The 26363-nt window shown below is 37.1% G+C and overlaps 5 protein-coding genes across 6 annotated transcripts; 2 read left to right on the forward strand and 3 right to left on the reverse strand.

The window, feature by feature from the left end:
• Positions 1-6027, forward strand: LOC132177301 (probable methyltransferase PMT2). The gene is made up of 7 exons (XM_059589564.1): positions 1-321; positions 1436-2090; positions 2226-2436; positions 2628-2922; positions 3227-3616; positions 3988-4065; positions 5431-6027. Exons 2-7 carry the CDS (start codon positions 1443-1445, stop codon positions 5660-5662), a joined length of 1854 nt encoding a protein of 617 aa, XP_059445547.1. The 5' UTR covers positions 1-321; positions 1436-1442; the 3' UTR covers positions 5663-6027.
• Positions 6028-8518: 2491 nt separating this feature from the next.
• On the forward strand, positions 8519-10158 carry LOC132178694 (protein PHYTOCHROME KINASE SUBSTRATE 1). The gene has a single exon (XM_059591202.1). It carries the CDS (start codon positions 8667-8669, stop codon positions 10071-10073), a length of 1407 nt encoding a protein of 468 aa, XP_059447185.1. The 5' UTR covers positions 8519-8666; the 3' UTR covers positions 10074-10158.
• Positions 10159-11859: 1701 nt separating this feature from the next.
• Positions 11860-14997, reverse strand: LOC132179398 (sphinganine C4-monooxygenase 1). Its single transcript, XM_059592121.1, has 2 exons — positions 14408-14997; positions 11860-12631 (listed from the first exon to the last, which is right to left on the reverse strand). Exons 1-2 carry the CDS (start codon positions 14627-14629, stop codon positions 12077-12079), a joined length of 777 nt encoding a protein of 258 aa, XP_059448104.1. The 5' UTR covers positions 14630-14997; the 3' UTR covers positions 11860-12076.
• Positions 14998-16592: 1595 nt separating this feature from the next.
• On the reverse strand, positions 16593-19348 carry LOC132179377 (origin of replication complex subunit 6). The gene is made up of 10 exons (XM_059592094.1): positions 19129-19348; positions 18976-19022; positions 18789-18893; positions 18602-18682; positions 18234-18345; positions 18066-18128; positions 17868-17955; positions 17689-17759; positions 16913-17009; positions 16593-16820 (listed from the first exon to the last, which is right to left on the reverse strand). Exons 1-10 carry the CDS (start codon positions 19315-19317, stop codon positions 16741-16743), a joined length of 933 nt encoding a protein of 310 aa, XP_059448077.1. The 5' UTR covers positions 19318-19348; the 3' UTR covers positions 16593-16740.
• Positions 19349-20007: 659 nt separating this feature from the next.
• Positions 20008-26286, reverse strand: LOC132179701 (uncharacterized). 2 transcript variants are annotated; one of them, XM_059592461.1, is made up of 9 exons: positions 26180-26286; positions 25817-25939; positions 25122-25319; positions 24792-24870; positions 24219-24364; positions 22118-22231; positions 21455-21586; positions 20466-20579; positions 20008-20351 (listed from the first exon to the last, which is right to left on the reverse strand). In XM_059592461.1, the coding sequence occupies exons 1-9, from the start codon at positions 26231-26233 to the stop codon at positions 20307-20309; spliced, it is 1005 nt and encodes a 334-aa protein (XP_059448444.1). In that variant the 5' UTR covers positions 26234-26286; the 3' UTR covers positions 20008-20306. The 2 variants fall into 2 exon arrangements, with proteins under 2 accessions (XP_059448444.1, XP_059448445.1); XM_059592462.1 differs by lacking the exon at positions 21455-21586.
• Positions 26287-26363: the final 77 nt, after the last annotated feature.

Below are 26363 nucleotides of genomic sequence, written 5' to 3' on the forward strand. Positions count from 1 at the left end.
CTTATTGGATTCTTTCTATCCTATCATTTCTCTTTTATTAATATCTTCTACAAAAAAATAAGTCCAGAGAGAGAGAGAGAGTGAGCGATTACTTCCAAGTTCACGATCGCACTGAAACAAAAAGACGCAGTTCTATGAGACCACAATAGAACATGTACAAAGTCCTTTCTGTAAAGCTTTGATTGCGAAGCTTAGGGTTTGCAGAGATTTATCAACACGTCTCACTGTCACTTCGGCTTTCATCATTGATTGTTGCTCAGAGAAGAAAAAAGCGGCGAGATCTTCCGCTTCGCTGCCTTTTGCGCCTTTTTCGTGCCATTGGTAAGAGATCTCCATGTTATTTTGGCACCATTATTGTTTTCCTTGTAGATCTAACTCCTACTAGTTTGTTATGGTAATGGGATACACAAGCTTATTAGTTGCGAAAGTTGTCCTCTCTTTTCTTTTTTGGGTCAATTATGTAAATTTTGCTCGTTTTGGCTGCTGAGTGATATGAACGAAGTTTTGAAGAGCTGGTAAAATGAAGCCAACTGAGGACTTGTAGTTGAAATAAGCTGTGTGAAGTGGAGGGTTTTGTTTTTTGTTTTTGATTTCATTTTTGGGATCTCAATTGATGGATAGAGGTTTGAGATTCGAAGTTTGAAATTTTTCTTTCCTTCACTACAGTTTCTCAGAGACCAAACGGATCTTTCTTGGTTTAAAATATGGATGCTGGATTTTTTAGCCAAAAGGAAACTAGGAAGGATTTATTATTTTAGCTCAAACTTCAATTACAACTCTCTTTCGTCTATCAGATACTCTACAGTTGTTGCTGAGGGATTTTCCTCTTTTTTCTTTTCCTGATAATAAAATTAATGGCCCTTTTTTGTTTTTCTTTTTTTCCTTGAGGTAAACCTTTTTTTATTGGTAAGTTACATATGCGCCAGATGAGTCTTGAACCCACAATCTTACCCAGAATGGATGGAGGAAATGCCATTTTAGCGGTAGATCTAAAGTTACCTTTTATTTCACATACATTTGTGTCTTTGGGATACTTCCTCTACACGATGATTAGGGATGATTTGACATTTTTTTTTTTTTGTTCTCTGAGATTTCAATGGTTTCTTGGTTATCGCTGATCATTTACTGATTAAATTGTCAGTTACTTATTATTTTTGGATAAATGACTTATAAAAAAGAAATGGAAACATTGCTGAAGAAATAACTAGTTCTAATTTCATGGTCCTGTGTAGTGCTTTTGGTTATAATTATTGTTGAATACAAGACATGCAACTCGGATTTTGTGGTTCTCTAATATGGGTCTCTGATATGTGGAAGACATTAGCATATTTGACTTCATGCATGTGTGTATGGTTTTGCTGTGCTGATTAGCATTCAAGTTTGCGGGGGCTCTTCATTTTCTTTGGTACTAAAACAGTGTGGGTACTTTTTTCAGATGCTATATGGCAACAAAAACAAATTCAGCTGATGGTAGGACTAGGAGCTCTATACAAATTTTTATCGTAGTTGGTTTGTGCTGTTTTTTCTATATACTGGGTGCATGGCAGAGAAGTGGTTTTGGGAAGGGAGATGGAATCGCTATGCAAATCACTAACGGTGGGGCAGACTGCAATATAGTCCCAAATTTAAATTTCGAGACTCATCATGGTGGCGAAGCTGGGACTATTGATGAATCTGAGTCAAAACCCAAAGTTTTTGAACCATGCCGCCCTCGTTACATTGATTACACGCCCTGCCAAGATCAGAGACGTGCCATGACTTTCCCACGGGAAAATATGATTTATCGAGAGAGACATTGTCCTCCTGAGGAACAGAAGTTACATTGCCTAATCCCAGCACCAAAGGGATATGTGACTCCATTCCCCTGGCCAAAGAGTCGAGACTATGTACCTTTTGCAAATGCACCATATAAGAGCTTGACAGTTGAGAAGGCAGTTCAGAACTGGATTCAGTATGAGGGAAATGTATTCAGGTTCCCTGGTGGAGGAACACAGTTTCCTCAAGGGGCAGATAAATATATTGATCAGCTTGCCTCTGTAATACCAATTGACAATGGAACAGTTAGAACTGCACTGGACACTGGTTGTGGGGTATGTTAAGTTGTCAAATTTTCTGACTTTTTTGTTACCCATTACATCCCTTTTCTCTGTTTTCTAGGAGGCAGATCAACTTTTCTGTTTATCTGTGTGATTTCTAAGATTCTAACAATGATTTATTTTGCTCAGGTTGCCAGTTGGGGGGCATACCTTCTAAGTAGAAATGTTCTTGCCATGTCATTTGCACCAAGAGACTCGCACGAAGCACAGGTTCAATTTGCTCTTGAAAGGGGTGTACCTGCTGTTATTGGTGTTTTGGGTACCATCAAGCTACCATATCCATCTAGGGCCTTTGACATGGCTCACTGTTCTCGTTGCTTAATTCCATGGGGAGCAAACGGTGAGGACTATATACTGTGAACAGTATGTCTGCGTATGGAGCATTCAGATTTTTATTAGAAAGGGCATGAAGTTTTGCCATTTTGCCTTCCTTTTTTCCCTGCGTGTTGTCATATATGGAACCTTTATATTGTACCAAAGTTGTGATGTCAGCAGTCTGTGAAATTGCATATTTTATTTTTCTCTTTGCAGACGGAAAGTATCTGATGGAAGTTGATCGAGTTCTTAGACCTGGTGGCTACTGGGTCCTTTCGGGTCCTCCAATCAATTGGAAGAATAACTACAAAGCATGGCAACGTCCCAAGGAGGAACTTCAGGAGGAACAAAGAAAAATAGAAGAGATTGCCAAACTACTTTGCTGGGAGAAGAAGTATGAAAAGGGAGAAATTGCCATTTGGAGAAAGAGATTAAATGCTGAATCATGTCGTGGACGACAAGATGATTCACGGGCTACTTTTTGCAAATCTGACGGAGTAGATGATGTCTGGTATGCGTGCATTTAGAAAACAAAAAGTTGCAATTTATCTCAGTTATATCAACACAACACGTTACATTATATTTCTGCAAAAAAAAAATTGACAATATCCAGATTTCAATATCACCAGAACTAATGGCCTCTGGATTATTAACCTAGGAATATCATTAAGTTACTGAAAATTATTAACATTGAACTTTTGCTTTAGTGGCTTGGTCATTCTGAAATTCAACAGAATCTTAAACCTGAGCCATGCTGATATTGTTGACATATATTACATTGTTTTCTAAAATTCTCTTCCTTTGGTAATCACTAGGTATAAGAAAATGGAGGCATGCATAACTCCATATCCTGACATCAGTAGTCCAGATGAAGTTGCTGGTGGGGAACTGGAGGTGTTTCCACAAAGGCTTTATTCTGTTCCTCCTAGAATTGCTAGTGGATCTGTTCCTGGAGTGTCTGTTGAGACATACCAGGAGGACAACAGTAAATGGAAAAAGCATGTAACTGCTTATAAGAAAATCAATAAACTTATTGACTCAGGAAGGTACCGCAACATAATGGATATGAATGCCGGTTTGGGAAGTTTTGCTGCAGCACTTGCATCTCCCAAATTATGGGTCATGAATGTTGTGCCCACTATAGCTGAGAGAAGTACGCTGGGTGTCGTATATGATCGAGGATTGATTGGCATCTATCATGACTGGTACAACTTTCTCAACTTCCAGAATCCTGGTCATGTTTTATCATTTAAGATACAAAGCATCAGTATTTACTATTAGCCTATTTACTAGTTTTGTAGGAAATGTATTTACTTCTCATTCAAATTATCTTTTTTTCATTCTAAAGTACATAGCTTTTAGAGTATCACTAGAAAGTGTTTAGTTTCTTGTGGAGATCTATTTTGCTACTTGTTCATTTTGGCCCCTCTTGTGTTGGGTTCTTAATCACTTATATATACCTAATATTGCAGAGTTCGTCTGACCACAGCTTTTATGGATTTTATTTAATTTATTTCTTCATTTTTTAGCCTTATAATAATGATTACTACTTTTTTTAATCATCTTGCTGGTTCAGGTGTGAAGCTTTCTCCACATACCCAAGGACATATGACCTTATTCATGCCCATGGTGTTTTCAGTTTGTACAAGGACAAGTAAGTATTACTTCATGTACAGTATGTACTTGTATATTCAAATCCTAATTTCAAGTCTTTTAAGCTCTTTTGAAGTGTGTCATTCCCAGCCTTTATTATATAAGAAATATATAATCCACTTACTCATTAATAGTCACAGCATTTTTTATTGTCCAAGCATGAAGCTTATGCTTAGCCTTTTCTAAAGTGATTTCTGGTCATGTGTAAACAACATTTTCCGTTATGCGGCCTTAGATTTTTGGCTTTCAATGTGCTTTTGAGACATAGGAGGACTATTCAAGCCTGGTTCGGTTGAACTTTGACTGAACCTAATGACATCTTGAACTTGGCTAGCCTGTTTGGTTTGCCTAATAACACAGCTCCCCCAAACCCATGTTGGAATTTGATGCTCATCTTAATTTATATATATATCAACCATCATATCTTGAAGTTAAATTGAGTTAATTCACTTATCATATCTCAGTGGTCCGTTGGCTTTATGTAGCTCGTCTACCTATTACATCTAGTAGTATTATGTGACTCCTCAAAAAAAAAAAATGTGACTCTTAACCGCATGAGGCATGCCTAGGCCATTTTATGAGCCAGTATTTAATGAATTTGGGCTTGTTGAGCGTTTGAGCTTGAAAAATGGGCTTACCTTATTTAGTTGGTACTCCCATCTGAGTCTTTTAATGAGCTGAAGTGGAGCTAGTACGTAATTAGTTTAGGCTTGTTGATCCTTTGAGCTTGAAAAAATGGCTTACCTTGGAGTTTTAATTGGGGATTTGGCTTAGGTGTTGTAAACCACAATTTAGATTTAATTTCACTCTCTCTTTTTTTTCATGGATAACTTGAAATTAAATCTGGACCATTGAAAAAAAAATATAGCATTTTTTCACAACACCTAAGCCAAATCCTTTTATTGGTGAACTCCTATTCTAGTTTTTGGGTGAGCTGAAGTTCAGTTACTGTCTCGCAGCTTTAAGCTTAAAATTGCCCTACCTAAAGCTTTCCCAGTTTCAAAGAGTCTCTTAATTGGTTCGAAGCTGAGCCACTTCCTAGCAGCTTTGTGCTTGGTGCAGCCTATGGAGAGCATTTCCGGTTAGGTGATGTAGTGGCTTTTTCTATTAACTTCTTCATCTTAGGCTGATCTTCGGCAGATTCCATTAAAAGAGTCGAATTATATATGATGAAATCCTGCTTGGTTTTAGTCACCTTATAAATTTCTTATAGATGATTTCCACTTTGCTAGACGCAGATGAGTCATACTTGCTATTAAAAGAATCAACCATTTTTGTTTCAGATTCAGTTTCTTAATTTAGACATACATTATATTTTTTTTTCCCTGCGCTTCTATAACTTGTATATACTGCTAAATGTATGCAGATGCAATGTGGAGGACATTCTCCTGGAGATGGACAGGATTTTGCGACCTGAAGGAGCAGTCATATTCCGTGATGAGGTTGATGTGTTAATCATGGTGAAGAAAATAGTCGGAGGGATGAGGTGGGATACTAAAATGGTGGACCATGAGGATGGTCCCCTTGTTCCTGAGAAGATATTGGTTGCTGTGAAGCAGTATTGGGTTGTAGGTGGAAACTCCACATCCACACAGTGAGTTCTAAAGACGCAAAGTGGAACCTCTTGTAACGCTCCATCTTGACAAATACCAAAATTAGGCATCTACCGCGTGGCGTTACTACTATTACCTTATAATATTGCAGCGGAAACTGGCATGGTTTAGGCTAGCAATGGTCTTTGTTATACAAGTCCTGACCCAAATTCGTTTATCTTAGAATGAGCACTTTTGCTGCACGAGTCCTTTGGCATAGGGAGAAGGGCTATAGGGTTCATGTTTTACCTAACCTAAGCTTTGGCCCAGTGTTTCATCTGTAGTAATTTGTAACAGACTAGCTACAAAGCTATGCTTGTAAGGGTTACGGCGTTATTCATTTTTGGCATCAATTAATTATTTTGAAGTGCGATGTTATAGTCAGAAGGGCATGCATATAATACCATTCTAAATGCATTGTCAACATTTCAACTATCTTTTTGCCGGTGTCCCGTTGTAGACCAGATAAAGCATTTTTGAAAACGCGTGATTTTAAAAGTTAAATCGTGTTTTAAAGACAAAAAACAACATTATTGTACATATTTTACTAAACGCTCAATAGCATTTTTAAAAATTACGGTTTTATTAATTACATTTTGAATTGCTATTTTTTAAACTCTGCATTTTGAACCGGGCACTTGGTCTCTATAATAGAAAGCTCCACAGAACGAGATGAAAAGTAGTGTGAATGAAGCCATAGAAAATGTCTCATTTAGACAGGGACATTATCATTTGTTAGAGAGAACAGTGAGAGGAGGGTAAATAGTAAATACATTTTTTTAAGGAATTTTTTTGAATATTAATAAATTTTCAAGAAATATAAGTCAATTTTGAAACCTTTGAGGGGGCAACGTGGAGACTAGGGAGGGCAATGGCTTATGGCCCCATCAAATTAAGTTTGGTGGGTGGGTCCATGACATCCGCGGTGGAAGAGATTGGTTTATATGGTAGGGAGTATTTTACGCCGATTCGATTTCTTTAGATCATATGTGCAATTTGCAAAGCAACCAAGAATTGTAGATTTGTCTGCAATGGCAAACATTTACATGCTCCTTTTGGTGATGGTGATAATCAGTTCTGATGGAATGGTGCACGATACAAGGTCCACCATTTTTGTTCTTATGAAAATTTTATTGGGCAAATGAATGTATCTTAGAGAATCAGACGACAACAGAAATGACAGACAGACATTGATTGGCCCAGTAACTTATTTGCGGTTTAACTTTCTTGCCGACCAATGTCTCAAAATAACTGGAAAAAAAAAAAAAAAAATATTTATATTTAATCCATATAATAGAATGTTTACATACCTTAGTATATCCATCCATCGACATGAGCAGGAAGTATATTTGCTAATGCTCCAGCCTCCAGTGAAGCCAGTCTGAGTCTTGAACCTTCGCCTGCGCAGGTCCCATCTCTCAACTCGATCTTTTCATGGATCATCAAACCCAACAGAGTTGAGGCGCCATACATTGTGATCGATGCTGTCGTATTAAATGACCGGTTAATTATCTTTATCCGCTAGTGGAGCCAAAAAACAAAAGCTTAATTAATCAATCAAGCGCCATTAATGTTGTCGAGGGGCTTGGTTTAATTATATATTGTAAGTACGTTGTATCTTTATGTGGACTAGATGAGATAAGGAATGGTTTTTGTGGGTCGGAATTTCGGGTAATATTCTCAACCTCATATGACCCATATATATATATATATATATATATTGAACGAAGTAGTGTCTAGTTCTTGCCAAAACCAGCAAGGCAATTGAAACACGTTCCAGCAGTTTGTCTGTAATCTTTTCATTGATTATCAGAATTATTTACATGTCATTTTCCGGACAGATCAACGTTGATTAGTGTTGGAACTAGTCACTCATATTCTCTCAGGCATAAAGAATAATATTGGAATACTAGTAGTTGGCCAAGTAGAGGAGTGGAGCGATGCTCCTTTCATGGAGTGGAGGCTACTAACTCATGGGCATAATATGTCCGTACAATTAAGGTTTTCCTATATATATATATATATATATATATTATATTGTAACTCTGAATCAATAATAGTAAAACATAGCTGTACTTTCCTGTGGACGTAGGCACCTTGCCGAACCATGTAAATATGTGTCTCGACTCTCTCTTTTTGATTCCATATTATTCATCATTATTCTTGTGTAAGTGTAAGCCAGTCAATCAAGCAAGACAAGTCCGTGTTGTTCACGGTTACAACAATTAGGAATACATGATGATCATAACATAGGGTGAATGAGTACCAATATCACAGTAATACATGCATGTGACTCGCATTCCGCATCTTCATTCAAAAGGGACAGAAAACATCGTTGTATGATGGTTTTTGCTTGCTTGTGCTATATAAATCATATCAGAATAATTACCAGCTCAAAATCAATTATTGGGGCGGTTCAGTAATAATGTATGAAAATGTTTGTAGTTGGGGGGGAAAATGGATTAGAGCCATGTGGACCATCCACTCCATTATTTTCTCTCCAACTTGTTGAAATATTATTGTAATAATATTAGATATATTATCCATTAATCAAGTTGATATATTGATCTTGTCAAGACCCGTACTAATTGTCAAAGTCTCCCCCCTAAAACAGCAATATGTCAAGATGATTCCCTATCTAAGACATCCGAATTTCTAAGCAACAAATTATCCTATCCACAAATATGAAAGAAAAAAGAAAAGAAAAGCAAAAGTAATTGATATCCTGTGAAAATTACCAATTTCTTCAGTTAATTAGCTAGGCCCCAAAGCACAGGGCCCTACCCCATTAACATCTTGCATGCTCCACATGTCTACTTAAAGAAGTAGTTCTCAACAAGCCAGGCAGCCGTAAGCCTCTAAATCCAAACCCTCTTCTTCCATGCAATTATTCTCCCTCTCTCTTTAGCTATTTGATCAGCTTTTGTTCCAAATTTTCCTAGAGTTGTTGGGTCTTCTTCATTTTCTCTTCCTTTTGATTTTCTAGTGCAGAAGCTTAATCCCAATTCCCATGGCTGTTGTTACCTTAACATCTTCTGTTAATACCAGCCCCTCGCCAACTTTGCCCTTTGGAAACGACAACACCACCCTCCGCGAGGCCTCTTTTTCTGCGTATTTAAACGGCACAGAGGAAGCCTTTGTTCGTAAACTTGCTGATCACTCAAGTCGAAGCCTCATGGCGCCTCATGAAGAAAGGAAAAAGGAAGATGATGAAGAAATTGGAGTCTTTGGTGCAGAGAAGTACTTCAAAGGAGGATTAATGGATGAGGATAATCCAAGAAGTACTGCCGGCATGAGTGCAAAGAAGCACCAATACAAGAAAGCTGAAAGAGTTGATCTGGAGCCCATCAAGTGCAGAATTCAGCCTCTAACGCCGAGTGTTCAATCTGAATCAAGTTGGAACAGCCAGAGCTCGTTATTGCAGAGTGGCGTAAGAAATCCTTCAAGGACTAATACAAACAAGGTACGCAGAAAGAAGATTCTTGCAGGTCTTGGCTGCAAATATTGCTCTTGTTCTGATAAAGATTCTGTTGAGATTAAAGAACATGGTGATGAAATCAGTTTCCAAGGTAAAGCAATCAAAACGGAGCCGAGGAAAACTGATGATTTAGGAAAATTGGATAAGTTGGGAGATCGAGTTGGGTTGAACAGAGAAAACTGTTTTACTTTCCCAACATCAAATTCCGGGGCAGCTGGAAATCTGCCGATCACATTGCAATTTCAAGAAGACAAGGAGGAAAAACTAAGAAAGTCAATAGAAGTTTTTGGCTCCCCTGTAATGGGAAAGAGAAACAAGTCTTTAAGCATTGAGAGGAGGCTAACAATGTTGTCCTGGGATGCCACTCCAAGATTGGAGGAAATCGATTTTTCTGCACCTTCCGGCGGAACCTACAATGATACTGAGAGTGATGCAAGTTCAGACCTTTTTGAGATAGAGAGCCTCACAGGGAAAGCCAACCCTTTTCTTGCAAGGCAAGCATCAGATGCTACGTCTGGCTGTGTCACCCCCACAACTTGTTATGAACCCAGCGAGGCAAGCATAGAGTGGAGTGTAGTCACCGCCAGCGCTGCAGATTTCTCTGTGATGTCAGATTGTGAAGAGCTAAGGTCAACAAGTACAAAAAAAGGGGCGTCGGCAATTACAAATGCCAAAGCTGAAACTAACAGAGAGATACAGAGGCGTCGTTCCGGCATTTTGTTGGGTTGTAAGAGTCAGAAGGCTGTGCAAGTCGCCGGAGATGCCTACAGATCAACGAATGAGAAGGCAAACGTTTACCCATCAATGCATCGCAGGCCGGATTCCTTCGTTCCTGTGACAAGGTTTCGAGCTGAGACCATGTCCACTGGCTTCAGCTCCAGGCAAGGGCAACATCGGTCCCTGTCACCTCGTGCTTCACATCTTTTGTACATTCAGTGATCTAGATTTGCTTTGTTGAAGTATGGTTTGATTACATATTCTGTACTGTGTACCATATAAGGTTTATCTTAAATGATTAAGTTTAGCTTTTTTTTATTAGCTTAATTGGTTGAAATAGTTGGAGGCTTGAAGCCAGTAAAGCTACAAAACATGGCTTGAAAAGGAAATGCATTATTAGGATGCACACATATTTTGGTTTGTTTGTTGTTACAAACGTCTTGGTGTGTAGGGGTTTCCTGATTTGTCGTGGGATGTAAGTTGCTTTTTGACTGCTTCCTCCTCACAGGCATGTCGACACAGCTATATATATATATGGGTTTTTGTTTTATTAGCTTTGTGGATCTAAAGGTGATCGAGGATAATAACAATCTCCATTCATGCCATGGAAAGTGAAAATCAGCTGCACGTCCAATGCTTGGGCTGTCAAGCTTTTTCGTCGATATATTCTGTGCGGTCCACCAGTAGAAAATCTGACAGAGCTCTTGGACTTTTACCTCTTCCTTTCATGTGTCAGCTGCAAATCTGTATTCAGCCACCATCAAAAAGAGAAGGCGCCCCCTTGAACAAAGTTCAATGGTAAAATAAGAAATGAAGGTAGAGCAAAATTTGTAAGCATATTTTACCCTTGAACAAAGTTCTGACGACTTGTATTAATGAAGGTGGTGAGGGAGCATTTTCAGTCCAGCTGTTCGATTATGAATTTTCAATTTTCAGGCAGGGAATGTCGGTTCGGGAAACAAATGTATATATATATATATATGTATTGGGCATGGTAGGAATGTCCTTTAAAATGACACGTCCAAATTGGTAGGCTGCTCTAATCAATTCGATAAGCAGCTTATAAATAAGGTGGTCCATGGACCATGATCACATATATCATATTCCGTAATACAGTAACTTGGTCTGAGCAGATAGGCTTGTCTAGTGCTAAAAAAGAAAAGAAAAGAGCTGCTGTTTTTGATTTAAGAGTAGATTGCAAAATAAGAAGCTAGTGATGCAATGATTGACATTTCAATCCTAATTGAGTGAATGCCAACCAAGAAATTGAAGAACCATTAGCAGATGATAACTAATGGGTGAGGAGGCAGCCTGTGCATGATGGGGTCCAGAATTAATGCGGAAAAGCAAAAGTAGATAAGACATTAATGATATACAATGGATACATCAATCATATAATACAGAAGAAATTCGAATTCCACAGATCTTTTAGCTGGAGGAAACCAGTCTGTGGTGAATAGTAACACGTTATGCAGAGTCTCACATCAGAATATTCAAAAATGGAGATTGGACAAATGTCTAATAAGGTTTTTTCAGATGCCATGGACCACTGCACAAGGTGACATTTAATGCTCTTCATTAGCGCCATACGTGGAAGTAAGATGAGCCGTTCACCTATTTTAAAGTGATTGGAGGAAAAGGCATGAAAATTGAGGCTTGACATATATGTATCTGTGTCCTTTTCCTAATTTCATTAGCTTTATGAGCCAATAATATAAATTGTATATTAATTCCTAATACAAATACGATTAGGACTGGATGGTCCCCACCATTTGAAGTCTTGAGTTTAACGTTTTAAAAGCCAATCGCTTTCTAAATGATATAGGATTTTATCATGTTCTAAATGAAGAATCATCTTAAAACAGAGTACTCAAGTTCACAAAACAAAAAAGTTAGCGTACTATGGAGAACAAGAAAGAGTTGGTGGCACAGCTTCTCAACCTCATAACAAGTAATCTTTGCTCACAAAGCCACCCAAACTATATTTGGAAACAAAAAGGAACGAGAATCAACTCAAAGAGTATCAATCTTTATCTGGATAAATAAGTTCTCAAATTCAGGATAAAGTTTTAAGAACTTATATTAACAAAAAAGAAAAAAGAAAAAAAAGAAATAGAAGTATAAAGCACAACAATTTGTGTATATACAACTCAACTAGGCAGTGTGGCTCTTTTAAGGGGAAAAAATCATACTCGTACAAACAATAAATGTTTATCACTCAACAATCAATCATCCTTGCAGTCTTTAGTAGGCCGTGCTTCAAAGCCCCCACTTGTTCTCTTCTCTAACGAGTAAGGCATATAGGTTCCAAGAATTCTATCCCACACAACGAAAAATGGCTGCGAGAAGTTGTACTTGCTGCCATAAAGCTGATGATGGACATCATGATAAGCAGTATTATTTTGGAAGAACACGTGGAAGAGATTTCCGGGAAGCCATAGCCCACAATGGTCATCTACTGTTTTGATGGTGGCGAAGGAGAAGAAGAAGATGGAGGATCGCGGAGTCATGCCAGAAAGAAGAAAAGATAAAGCACCACCAATTGTGTCAAGGAGCAGCCCCTCCAAGGGGTGATTGTACAGAGCCCCAAATGCATAGGGTACAACAAGACGGTGATGTTGAGAATGGATATGCTTGTACAAGAATTTGCTGTGATGCATGTATCTGTGCATAAAGTATTGCCAAGTATCCAAGACCAACATAGCAGTTATGAACTGTCTAGCTAAAACGAGTAAGGAAGACTGTGAACCTGTAGCAGCCACGTCATCATTTCCTGTCACCTACATAATGACACAAGTGTACTGCGAATTAACAGCAGGGTCTAAAAGCATTACTACAAGAAATCAATTGAAAATTATGGCCCATCAGATGCTGGAAAGGTATGGACTTACTGGCCGAATGGTGATCAATATCAAGGGAAAACAGTGATAGGAAAAAAGATCTCAGATTAAAACAGAGAGAGAAAGAGAGAGAGAGACTTGGGAAGAAAACAGCTCACTGCATGTTAACATAAACATAAATTCCATATAAGTAACAGTATCAATGTGAGCATACCTTCACCAATCAGTTAGCCAAGGTTTCTATAAAATCCTCCATACGTCAAATAAGACCCACAAAAATATTACTTTTGACTTTTGACACTTTATAACCAAAACTAAATGTAGTAACTCAAGAGTTCCATTGTAGTCTTGAAAAGTATGTCCTTTTACTTAAAAAAATTCCACCAAAGTCATCATAATCAACGAAACCATTTAGCACAGTCAATAGTCAATGCTGTTTCCATGATTACTTTGCCCGTGTAACTTCATGCTAAAAATTCCTTTCTTCTCCATTTCAGGTAATAAAAGTTCAATCAGTATATATTTAGTCGTATATCATATAATAGACACATACAACTATACAAGTGATGCACAACACATTATCTATGTGCTGATTTGTAATCTACAGTTACAGCAATTCTGAAGGTTAATTCAATACCAGGGTACTGCCTGAGCGGCAATCGGGCCCTTAAGCATACCATCCATCTTATAGCATGAAAAGTGTGCTCCTAACTAGATGTAACTAGCCAAGTGTGCTCGTTATGACCTCATGTTAATCAACAGTAAGTCACAACTCTTTCCCTCACTCACACCAAATTACCCACCAAACATCATAGAGACTTTGCTTCCCGACCCTAGGAAACCATATTTAGAATATCAAGCTGCAGACATTCCTCATACACTAGCAAAATAAGTTCCAAAATTGGAAAAAGCCCAAGATTATAATTGACCGAGCCATTCCACCACAGAAAAAATTCATAAAATCCTAAACTTTTCTTGAAAAATGAACAGAAGAACATAAACTTAGAAGAAAACAAGAAATCGACTAGAAAAACGAACATCTTTTTTTATATAGTGAGAGTAGATTCTATAAATAATGGAATAAGCTTATGGAGGAAAATAACTCTTAAGGTGAAAGGTTATAGTCAAGATAAAATCAAAACACAGCAGAAAATCCTACAAGTATCATATATTATAACCAGCAAAACAATTAACATAAGAATAGGCTAGTATTATATCACTACATCTGATCAAACATGATGCTTATGGAATAAAGGATTACGCATACCCAAAATTTCATAAATGAATTTATCCTTGTTAGCGAGGGTAGTGAAATTATCACACACAAAAATCACTCGCACTAAAAAGACAATAAACAAATGAATAAATAAAGAGATTGCCATATCTAGATGTGCCCAAGCTTTCTCCTATAAAAGCATCTACTTGACAGTAATATCCGAAACCAAATTATCAAAATTTTCTATCACAAAAACACACTAAACGCGAAACACAAAAAAAAAAAAAAGAAACCGTAAATTGCGAGATTGACAACCTATCTGAATGTCTTATCAAACCATCCCACTGGCCAATATTAACACAAATCAAATAACACATAATTGTCAAGTTGACAACCAATTGAATGTTTCTCTAACAATCCTATTGGCCTAATTGACCCGAAACTCATTACAAAAAGACAAAGACCAAATATCATTGAAATCACGATTCCAATACACTTACCGTGAACAATAGAATTGCGACGATAGACTGAATAGTTTGTTGTAGAAGGACCCCTTTGACAACAGTGCCCTTGGACACCAAGTTCTTTTCGTCCTCGTCTTTCTTCGAGTGCAACCGGTAATTCTCAAAGGACCCCAACAAAACATATATCCCAGAATACACCCAATACACCACGATTGGGGCAACAGTGCCCAACAATTCGTCGGAAATCGCAAAACCCATTTTCGAAAAGATGGAAAAAGAGTTAGAAATTGAGCGCAAGACGCGAAAGTTGCATGAGATTGAAAATCCCCAAATCAGAAAATCAAAGCCGAATTAAGTCCAAAAAGAAGCCCTAAAACCTCTATTGGGAAAGTGGGAACCTCCGTTTCCCACTATGTTATGCTTTGCTGATTGCAAATAAGAGCATAATTGGAATTGTTTGTCGGAAACGAATTAAAGTAATTGTACAATATCGTGGGTAATGGGATTGAGTTAGGGTTACGAGAATAAGAAAATTCGAAGGGAGTCTTTGATATTATAGAAGAGAGAGAGAGAGAGAGAGAGCCCCCTTTTGCGTAGAAAGCTAGGATTGAGACCCAGGAAAATCAAACTCTGTCGTTTGCTTTGAATATCCTGAAGGGCGTTATTTGGTGTGCTTAGTTTTATATTAGGTTGTATGGACTCAGTACGTGGCTTTCTAGAGTGGATCACAACATGGGGCTCCGCGTGATGGTTTGATTCGAGGAAACCAAACTTCCCCGGCGACAGATTCAATTCGGGTTGTAGTTGTAGGGAATGAATTCCTGCTGAAATTTTACGCGTTGACGTGGATTTTTAAGGCGCGCTTGTTTTCTCTGGAAGATTCAAACGACGCCGGGTTTGACTGACTTCTGTGGCTGCTCACAGCTTTGCTTTATGAAGGTAAAGCAAAGCTGTGCGCGGATCATGCCATGTCCACGTTTTGCATGTCGTGTTCCAAGGAAAATACGTCATTAAGCACACGTGGACAAATAATAGGCTCCGACATAACAAAGAAAATCTTTCACAGAGCCCATTGTTTTCATTTTCCGAAGACTGTGCTCTTTAACTTGGTCCATGGTTCTTCGTATTGACTCCATGCATTTGGACAAGATAGATATACTTTTCTTTCAAACTTGGGGTGAAAAAAATATTATTTTAATTCATTTATTAAACTAAGATTTTCTTAAGAAGATGTGATTCTTACTTACATTAGAGTTAACCCAATATGTGAATAGTGCTACATATTTAATTCAGATCTCTTTTTTTTTTTTTTTGGGGCAGCACATTGGGCTTCAATGTTCTACTTTGTACCGGAGCTGAGAATCAGGCCCAGCCCAAACCTTTAATAAGAAGAAGTATTAAACTATTATTTATGATTCAAATTTTCATCAGTTGCGATTATGTGCAATGAGTTGTTGCAAAAATATATGTCATGTGCATGAATTTCCATTGAAGTCTATGCAGCACATATAATAATAAAACAATATGGAGAAATGATTAGAAAATTTAAATAAATGAGAAAATTCTAATGCAAAGTGCAGGCCAATTAGTATCAAAATTTCGTCCATATTTATTTTTAGAGAGATGATAGAGAGAACACAAGCGTGCATCACGCCCATGTTCTTTAATATTTTGTAATATATTTTTTTAATTATAATATTAAAATATATTATTTTAATATTAAAAAACACAGGCGTGTTGCACACCCGTGTTCTCTCTATCATCACTCTTATTTTTAGAACAAAGTTTTCTTCCAAATTGAGTTGGAGAAGTTTTCTTCAACTTAATCTATAAGATTGACATGTATCTATTTTCTTAATAACATGTAAAATGTACAAGAATTTTTAATAAAATTTATTTCAACTTTGTTTTTACTATTAAAAAAACGTGTACATCTCGCATATTCAAATAACACACGTCACTTTTATAGAATTTTTCCAACCCAGTTCGAAAAAAAACTTTGTCGTTATTTTTATTGTTAAAACATAATGGGAAAGCACTACAAATAGTGAGAGGCCTTAAAATATTCATTCAAATGTATCAAATTGGAAAGTATTCACAAGCATTTTTGAAATCAAAAGAAATGATAATTAATTGTGGGGACAAAAATGATTGCCGTTCTGTACAAAATGAGTTGTTACAATAATGTGTGCCAGACAAATCCTTTTATGATCCATACAGCTCATGATACAACAATCATATGCTTTATGAACAACCAACAAGGCTCAGCACATTCTGTAGGTGATAACATAGACCAAAAATTTTATATATCTTCATCTCTTTCTTCGCATGTGAACTTCCAGCACAGGATGACTAGACATTCGTGTCTCTTACAAAGCCTCCAACTTCTGCGTCTCTGGAACTTCCTTTGGAAAGTTGAGGCGAGTTTGCTTGGCTTGCTTGCAAGGAACTGGAAATTGAAAATAGAAGAAATTAGTAAGGTTGGCCTAGTTGATGTGTTATGTGGCAGTGTGAAAACTGAGAAGGGATTGCTTTCAAAACCTTTTGCCTTGTTTTGGTCATTTGATGCAATGACAGTAGACTTCCACTCTTCATAAGCATGTTTTTCCATTCGTTTGCGCTTCTTGTAACTTGAGAGCTGCAGGTACATCACGTTGATTTCATTAAATCTCATTGATTCAACACATTACTTATTAACTCTGGCCACATCAATCTATTGAACTAGAACCGATTGCTCGGATACATCAATCCCATTATAGTGACAAAAAAGGTACTATAATAGGGTTGATCAGAGGAGGTAAATAAATCCCCAGGAGTGTCTACCTATCCTCTTGGTATGCTGCCCCTTCATTTTTATGACAATAGTTTAGAAGTGCCCTGGCGAGTTTATTCGTAACAAGTGTTTGCAATATTGATACAAGTTAAGAAAATAACCAAATTTATACACATCCAGGAAACTGAACTCTGTTGACTTGAAATGGACAAATGCAAGCCTCAATAATCCTTTTAAATACTAAATAACTTAAGATTTGCACCCTCTAATGATGGGGTAACTGGCATCCCTCTAGATGACATGACCTATCATCTTAGAAAACTGCATCAAAAGGAAAAAAAAAAAAAATTGCGGCACTATCAAATACCAAGACAAATTCAAGAAGTCAGTGTGAGAACTAATGTGGCAATGCCAAGGCTAATAGCCCTATTGTCATCAAATTGAGAGAACAGATGGTTATTATGCAGTGGCAAGTTAGTAAGGAGTCAACTTGGATGCAAAATCTCTCTATAATAAACAACAATCTGTAATGCCATTACAGTACCTCTAGTCCATCATCAGATAAATAGCCACCATCCTCGATTTTCCTTTTTTCAGGTAATACATCCAAAAGTTCTGCAAGGGAAGGAAGAAGGATATTTCTTAACAATATTAAATGAAGCAAATAGTCTTCAAGTAGACCATGCAACAAAGTGACAATAAGGAAAGTTAAAAGAGACATACCTCGGTTCCCCTTTATGTCCCTGGCATCTTTCTTCTCCTTTGCAACTCCAAAAACATCATGGCACAAGTCCCTCATGGAAGTAGAAACCTGCAGTCCTCAGCCATAGTCAGTATCAAACATATTAAGAGTAGAAGAATGAAAACTTTAGCCGGGTACAAAAAACAATGATGCATAATATACGAACGTGACTTTCTTACATAAGAGAATTCAGATTCAGATGCACCACAGAGCTCAATCAACTTAATCTTGTCTACCTTCAGCTGTCAAAACAAGCAGAATCATATTGTAATTAGTTAAAACACTGGAAGGTGACTCATTTCCATGCCTACAGACAAAGAGAGACAGATGGATTGTAGATGAGTTACCTTATGCTTTTTAGCACACAAATAGAATGCCGCGGCAGTAAACACAGGGCGAGCAAAGTCAGCACTTGCCCGCCGAGAAGCTGGCAGGGAAGCCAGAAACCGATCCTTATAACTGAAAAGCAAACATTTACCAGTTGTTCAATCATAAGCATCTTAACAATTTTACCCAAGATTCAGCAACGCTAAACTTCAACTATGCCTAAACTCAAATAACCACTAACATGTGAAACATCTAGCAATTTGCAAAAGTAGCAAACTTCATGCTCAGAGGGATTTTATCAAACACTTAGCAGGGATAACATATGAAGAATGTACATAAAAAGGAAACAAATCGAAACGCCGGCAACATCAGAGGAAATGGGTCTTACAGAGAAAATCCCTTTTTCACCAAAGGAATGAGCCTCACACACCCAAACTGAATCGCCAATTCCCTTACGTCCAGGTTGTTCCTACAACAGCGCAAACCCAATCCAATCTAAGCCTCCTTACCATAACCCAAAACACCACAATAAAATCAAAATACGAACACAATTAGTTAAACAAAAATAAACTCACTTGACCCCAAGACCGTTCTGCAACGAATTGAACGACCGGGTATAAGCCTTCTCCGACATCCCACTCAGCCTAATAGCGCCTTGCCGATCAAATAGAACCCCCATCCTACAATCATCAAAACAACAACACTCTCACCAAAATGAAAAAAGAAAAGAAGTTATAATTGCTTAAGCAGTAAGATCCGAACCTTGTCGCGGCGATCTCTAAGCAGATTACAGCTTTGCAAACCTCTCCCTACAAACAAAAACCCAATATTCAATCAGCACTAAACATTAGCTTACCCATATCCCACATTCGCTTCCATTTCCTTGGTTTGGATAAAGATTGAAGTGAAACTCACAACGCCGATAATGGAGGAGTCGAACTGGACGTCGCAGAGGCGGCGGAGCTCCGCGGCCTTCCGGATCAGGTGCTTGGGCTCCGAGAGGCCAAGCTTCTTCGCTATGTCCGACAGATCCATTTTCCTCCGATTCCGGTCTGGCGGGTTACCGGGCTGGGAGGGTTGAGACTTGAGAGTCTGGTTTTGCATGTGAAAGAAAAATAAGAGAGAGCGCGCGGAGAAGATAACTGGTGGAGTTGGCGGGAACAGTTTGGAGTTTCAATATTTTCATTTCCTTATTTGAAAACTTACGCGCGCACGAAATGACTGTAATTTCCGCGGGAATTAATTTGCGGTCAATTTGCCTTAAATTAAAGGATTAACCACGAGTTTTTCTTTTCCTTTTTAATTTCAATGGGCTTGGGCTAATGAATTTGCCCCGTTTGTTATTTTAGGCAAGACGTGACATAAAATTGAAAAAATAACATGCCATTGATGTACCACCTTGTTCATTTTGGTATTATTAGTTGATTTGCTCCGTATTAAATAGCATTTCTCTGGCAATAATTATTATTTGAAAGCAGTACCGATATTTTGTAATCATTATTTAGCTAGAACAGTGTTCCAACCATTCGGGATTAGAGACATTAACACTGTTTTGAATATTATTTTTTCTTGTCACGCAGGAGATTGAATATATTTAGGCCCATAGAAGGCGTGTGCCTTCTTAAGCAACCCAACACTTCAAAAACAGCATGTAAGCCAAATCCGTTCTTCTACATTAATTTATATACCAAAACGAACACAGGTTTAAATTTTTGTTTATATTTAAAATATGCCTTTGGTTGAGGGGCACTACAACCAATGAAAGAGAAAACAGAAGCTAACCAAAAAGCAAAAGACAACAAGAAGATGCTTAAGCAGGTTCATCAAAAAAGCTGAGAGTGGCAATTGCCTCTCCTACCCACCAGGGCCCTTTTATGCCCTTTCATGGGATATGAACCAGTAAAGTCCCTACACTACATGTTGTGAAAGGCTTTCCTAATTGTTATGCTGATAAGGTAAAATTTTAAGTCATAATACATACGCCCATAAAATAACCAAAATCTAAGTCTATGCTGACAAGCTGCATTGACCTTCAAAACCCGCATAAAGTTCATGTCAAACTGAATGAACACGTAAAGATCGTACTGCTAATTTTATGTCTCAATGGATGGTCCCCCTGTGCTGCTGTTATCAACCAGCTGGTAAACAACAAGCGGCAGTTAATATTTCTAGCAACAGTGAAATGCAGAAGATAAAACAAGCACTGCAATGAAAGAAGAAAAAGAATGAATGAGAGGATGGATTGTGCATACCAAAGAGCCAACTCGCTCATATGCTTCCATTACTTTTGGATCCTCCTCTTCCTCATACCCCACTTGAAGTATTCTCGGTCCATTGACAGACCAAAAAGCACTTCGACCTGCCTCCTGAAAGAATATGAAAGAAAGGATTAAGAAGCAACACATTCCCCAGTAAGGTGTAACAAGCTATAAGTTAGGAGGGACACTTAAAACTGGTATTTCTTGGAAAGCATCCGGAATTCTCAAACAAACAAAAAAAGGACGGCACCCGCATTTAGAGGCATTCTACATACGCTGATCATATAGACCTCAGTAGATCCATATTATGGCATTGTCTCAACAGAAATAACATCATATAAGAATCACTGCATCAACACACACTCCATGCAACAGCATTTATGTTCTCCTTCACCAAATATAATACTTTTTCGTAGAAATGGTGCCCTAGTCTTCTGAAACCAAGGGTGTTATGCTCAAGTCCTCACTCCTGATTGGTTGTATAAAATTTCCTCAATTTTTAATTAATGGAAACGGTAGGCCACAGAACATGAGTAATCATCTTCAACCTCAAACCCCTCTAATAGCGAGTTGAACCTGGACCTCCCCCTTTAAAGAGAGGAGGGGCAGCAATTGGCTACAAAGGCTAGTGACAACTTTATCTAGCTCAAACACAGATAGTGGGAAGTGGGAACAAGCTTGCCACCAAGAGTTTATCTAATACTTTTAACTTTGAAATTTCAAAATAAATATATAATTTCAAAATAAATATATAATAATGCATCAGTTATCTTTAATCTTTAAAAAAACAAGAATTAAAATGTAAAACCAACTATATGTCAGGTCTAATCTCGCAATAAGAAAATCATATTTTTCTTGGAGATGTTATGAGTTTCCTAGTTAAAGAGAGTTTTTCAATCAATTTTAAATGCCACTAGAATATATTTAAATAAATTTAAAAGCACATTTCATCTCAAGACGAGAGTTGATGGTACTTATTTGACCTGTAATGTGATCAAGTATACAGCCTCTAATGTTTGGACTCGAATTTCAGGATCAGTAACTGGTTCACGCTCAATTGCTAGTGCACTCCCAAGCTCAAGTGGCATTTTCGATATGTCCTGTTCATTATAAATCTGGGCACAAGCCAAAAAGAGAAGAAAGGATTGAAAATCATATGTAAAACATAAAGAACGGTAAAAACAGTTTATAATTACAAAAAGAAGTTTTCGCTATACCTTGTGATGCAACATTTCAATTTAATTAGTAAAATAAGAAATTACTAAAAGAGCTGATTGCAAATAAAGCAAATCTAAATGAATAACAGTGCAGTTTTTATTAATCTAAATACTTTCACTTTTAAGTTTGTCACTGCAAAATATTCCATTGCAAGGTTCTAAAGCAATCCATCATGATCCTTAAAATTGATTTGAGTGATTACCAACAGCATTATCCATGAATGGAACTAATAGCACAGAAGATGAATATGCAAATACGGAAATAGCCTATAATTGGGTACCAGTGGCATTATAGCAATAACACAGCCATTTCTAATTTTGAACGTTTTGTCTAATTTTCTAGTAGTTAACTAATTAAAGAGTCAAGAGCTTCCCCACCAATCTATTAAAAAATGAACGCTTTAAAGGGTCAAGAAAAGAAAAAAATACCTTGTTGCCAGCAACTGGTAGAAGTAACGCTGGCCAAAGAAACTCTGATATCAAAAGCAAATTCTGTAGCTCACTCTCAGCCTCAAAACAACAGTTGCGAATAGTTCCAGAAACCTGTAAGTAAAAGAATATCCTACTTCACATCAGCTGAGCAAAGCAGAGGGCTATTAAAGCTTAATTTGGTGGAGTTGACTTTGATGTTGGCTGCTCAAGCATGACAGTAGCAAGCTTTGTTACAGACGCTTGGTCAACCTTCACAAGCTAAACTAAGCTCAATTATCAGCCAATCTAATATCCACCGGAAGGCCATACAATTCCCTGTCATAACTTACCAGTTCTATATAATCTATCAATCATTGTTTTCCTAGAAAGGCTATCATAAAGGAATTTGATGTCAACTGCATGAAAAAGCTACCTCTGCTTAAGCTTGGGTCGTTTAACAAAGAAGGCTCTCAACAAGCAAGTCATTCAAAAACAGCTAGGTTTAGGGTTGTAATCAAACAAAGTCAAGCCGGGTATTGAAGGTTCAAGCTCGGTTCGTTTAATTTTGTCTTGGACACGAGCCGAGCTCGAGCTTATAACCGAGCTAGATAATTTGTTCAAGCTCAATTCAATTATTTTTCAAACAAACTCAAGGTTGTTCGCAAGCTGCTTAATTAACATTTTTTTTTGTAAATTCATATTAATCATTAGTGAATTAACTATTGTTAAGATTTTATCATTTGAATTAATTAGATAAATAAACCAATCTTAACCAATCCATTTTTTCGTAAATTCATATTAATCATTAGTTAATTAATTAGATAAATTAACCAATCTTAACCAATCCAATTTGGAGTCTCTATATATTTTCTATCGTATATATATATATATAAAATAATAATAATAATAATAAAATTGACGAATTATATATAAATTTATTACACACACACACATATATATATATATATACATCTATATCAAGACATACAATCACAATAATTCAAGCTATATCTAGGACATAGGAAGAGAATTCTTTTTATCTTTTTAAATACTTAAGATGCTCACATTACAAAGTTAAATAATACTATAAAAATAAAGTTATACAAGTCGAGCCGAATTTATATGAGTTTGGCTTGTTTAATTTTTTATTTTATTCTTATAAGTGGCCCTAAGAGGGAGAGAAGGAGAGATTCAAACCGAACTCGAGTCAAGTTTATACAAGTCAAGATTGAGCCGTTTACGAACAAATTTGTTCATTTATAGCCCTAGCTAGGTTCATCTGGTCACTCCATTTCAAAGTCCTCTACAATATTTACTAGGGTCATTAATCAGTGTTGATCCAACCTAAGTTGAGTCCTGAGAGAGGTGATTTGGGTACAGTCTTACACTTCGGCATGTTTGCATGAAGTCACCGCTCCCAAAACTCAAACCAACACATTTGCACATGGTAGCCCGATACTTTACCATTGCAGTAAACAATGGTCTCTAAAGCATAGAATATATGAGATCAGCACATATACATGAACCTAAATAGGTCTTCCTTTATCATAGGCAACTTTAGGACATGTTCCTCGAGTTTTTTTTTTTTTTTTATATAAGTAAATTAATCTTATTAGAATGCGCAAAAGGGCGCAACCCAATACACAAAAAGTATATAAGAGAGACCCCCAATTAGAGAAGACTGAGAAGAGTTCAATGACACACTCAGAGCTAAAGGGCTGTCTATGCACTGCTCATCCTAAACATGCATCAAATATATCACAATTAGTTTAAGTTACATAGAAGGAATCCATAGTGTCAGATTCCAAGTGACTAAAAGGAGGTGTAAACAGTCCCATGTCATTCATAAGATATCAAGAAGATAGGTAGCTTATGCAATGTTCAAGTTTGGGCCATGATTTCCAGTTATTATAACATGCTTAGAGAAATCAATGCGACTAGGCTCCCAGCAAAAAGTGATGACCTACACTTTCTAGTTCCTGCTTCTTTCATTATTGATTATACATAATGAAAAAAGGAGAAATACATGCTTCATAATACACATGCTAGATTAAGCAACATTAAATAGTTGTCTATAAAAAACTTAGTCCTTTTAGGTAATCTAGTCTATTGGACATACCCCCTTCTTTCTCAATGGACTACTTGAATCAAACTGTCTAATAATTTGCTTCAGAAGTCCCCGCTTAGGGTCCAGTAGAAGTTTCCTTCCTGCTTCCTGCTTTGAGATGTTTACAAGTATCGAACCAACATGCTCAAATGGATCATCTGGTAGGTGTGCAATAAAAAATCTCAGACCAACATTTTTTGATGAATAAATCTCAGACTTACATTATGAGATGACCATACTAAAGTTTAAAATTGTAAACCAAAATAGACGAAAATTATAAATACAAAAATCATACACTATAGACAAGGAACTTAGAACTTTCTTAAACGGCAAAACTTATTTTTTGTACTAAAGAAAAAAATTTAGTCATGCGGTCTTCGAATAGGAAGATAGTTTCAGTCAATAGGGCCCATTAGATGGGGTCAGATTTTTTCTTAAGATGTTCTGACACATTGCAGATATCTAATTCACTTGAGATACCAACCTATGGTTGTCTCAGAACAAGCCAGAGACTTCTCTCAACCTAGACTTCTCTTGTGATCATAGAGTATATGCATGGAAGTAAACTCAAGTTGAAAAACACACCGCTAGATTCACTTGAGGATCTACAAAATGATCTGACGAGCTTCATGACATGCAGTCCGTGCATCTTCTCATCCTCAGTCTAACAACAAGCAAAATCCCACAATAAGTAATTGAAGTCTCCATATGATAAGGCATGGAACATTATGTTCTAACAAGTTAATAACAAGAAAAACTTTGCTATTATTCATACAAGAAAAAAGAAAAGAAAAGAAAAAGAAAGCAGAAATGGCTTCGGTAAATTGCAATTGCTTCAAAACACATGCTTCACCACTCATTTTGACACAGACAGTGAAGATAATTAGCAATCATAGAAAGAACCAGTATACACACCTGAAGCAATGAAGCAATACCATCATCCAACTGTGTGAGATTAACTAGAAGCATAATCAGCAAGCGTGTTATGCTAGAGTCTGGCTTATAAAGAATTTCCATGATCATTTTAATCGTTCCCATCTCAACCATCTTTGCGGCTACATCAGAGTTTTGTGAAAGATTTACAAGAGCTTCCGCCGCAGGTTCCGACACCTCCTGTAAATGTTAAAACTAACTATTACATCAACCCACTTCATTACTGAACATGGAATGGTGGATTATGATCCTTTAGAATTCCTAGGGTAACTCTAGGATGGATGTATTAGAATCCAATCCATTATATTTGAATTACTAGTTTAGCATTCGACCTCAATACTTAGCACATGTGAGATGTAGTGAATTAAAAAATAAAAAATAAAAAAAATAAAAATAAAAGGATCTTTTACAAAATGCTGAGGTGCCAATTCATGAACCATTTCATTTAAAGATAATGATTAGAATTTTAAGAGCTACAGACCCTAGGAAATTTAGAGGATCCTAATCCATGAATGGCAAACCAAGCAGCTAATTTGTATTAAATCGAACACCCAAATTTAATTACATTCTACATATAATAATATAATATAAAACACATCACATTGCGTTTCTTTTTGCAAACCTCTTGCCTATCAAACATTGAACATTTTGGGGATAGATTGAATATTAGGGAGCACCTTTGGCCCAGTTAGGAGCCGAGATAGTGATGGAAGCGCGATCTTCGAGTATTTGGCAAGAGATTGCAAGCCATCCTCAGAGCCAGTTAATCCCCGAACAATGTCCACTGCCGCCTTTGTAATCTATACCAAAGAAAAAAGAAAAGCTAAAATCAGATACTCCTAAATAATATGCTTCAGTACAAAAATTTCTAATTTCTAATGTAATACATGGCTATTACGAGCTTTTAAGGTCTGTTTGGTTGCTGGGAAACCAGAGAACCAGGAAGGGAATTGAAATCTTGCAACAGCTATTTAATGTTTCACTTGCAAAAGGAATATCTTCAGCTCTCCATACTGTTGTGAAAAGAGTAGGGAACTTACTTGAGGAGACGGAGACGATAGAAATCCCAGTAATTCCTCCAGTTCGGTCGCCATTGCGTTTCTGTTCTTCGCAGTTTGCGCAGACAGGGAGCGGACCCTCACAACTTTTCGTACTACATATTACTCTCACAGAGACGACGCCGTTTGGACAAGGCCGCGATTACTTTAAACGCACCGTTTTTAT

The sequence above is a fragment of the Corylus avellana genome, chromosome ca4 (assembly GCF_901000735.1).
Source record: "Corylus avellana chromosome ca4, CavTom2PMs-1.0".
NCBI lineage: Eukaryota > Viridiplantae > Streptophyta > Magnoliopsida > Fagales > Betulaceae > Corylus > Corylus avellana.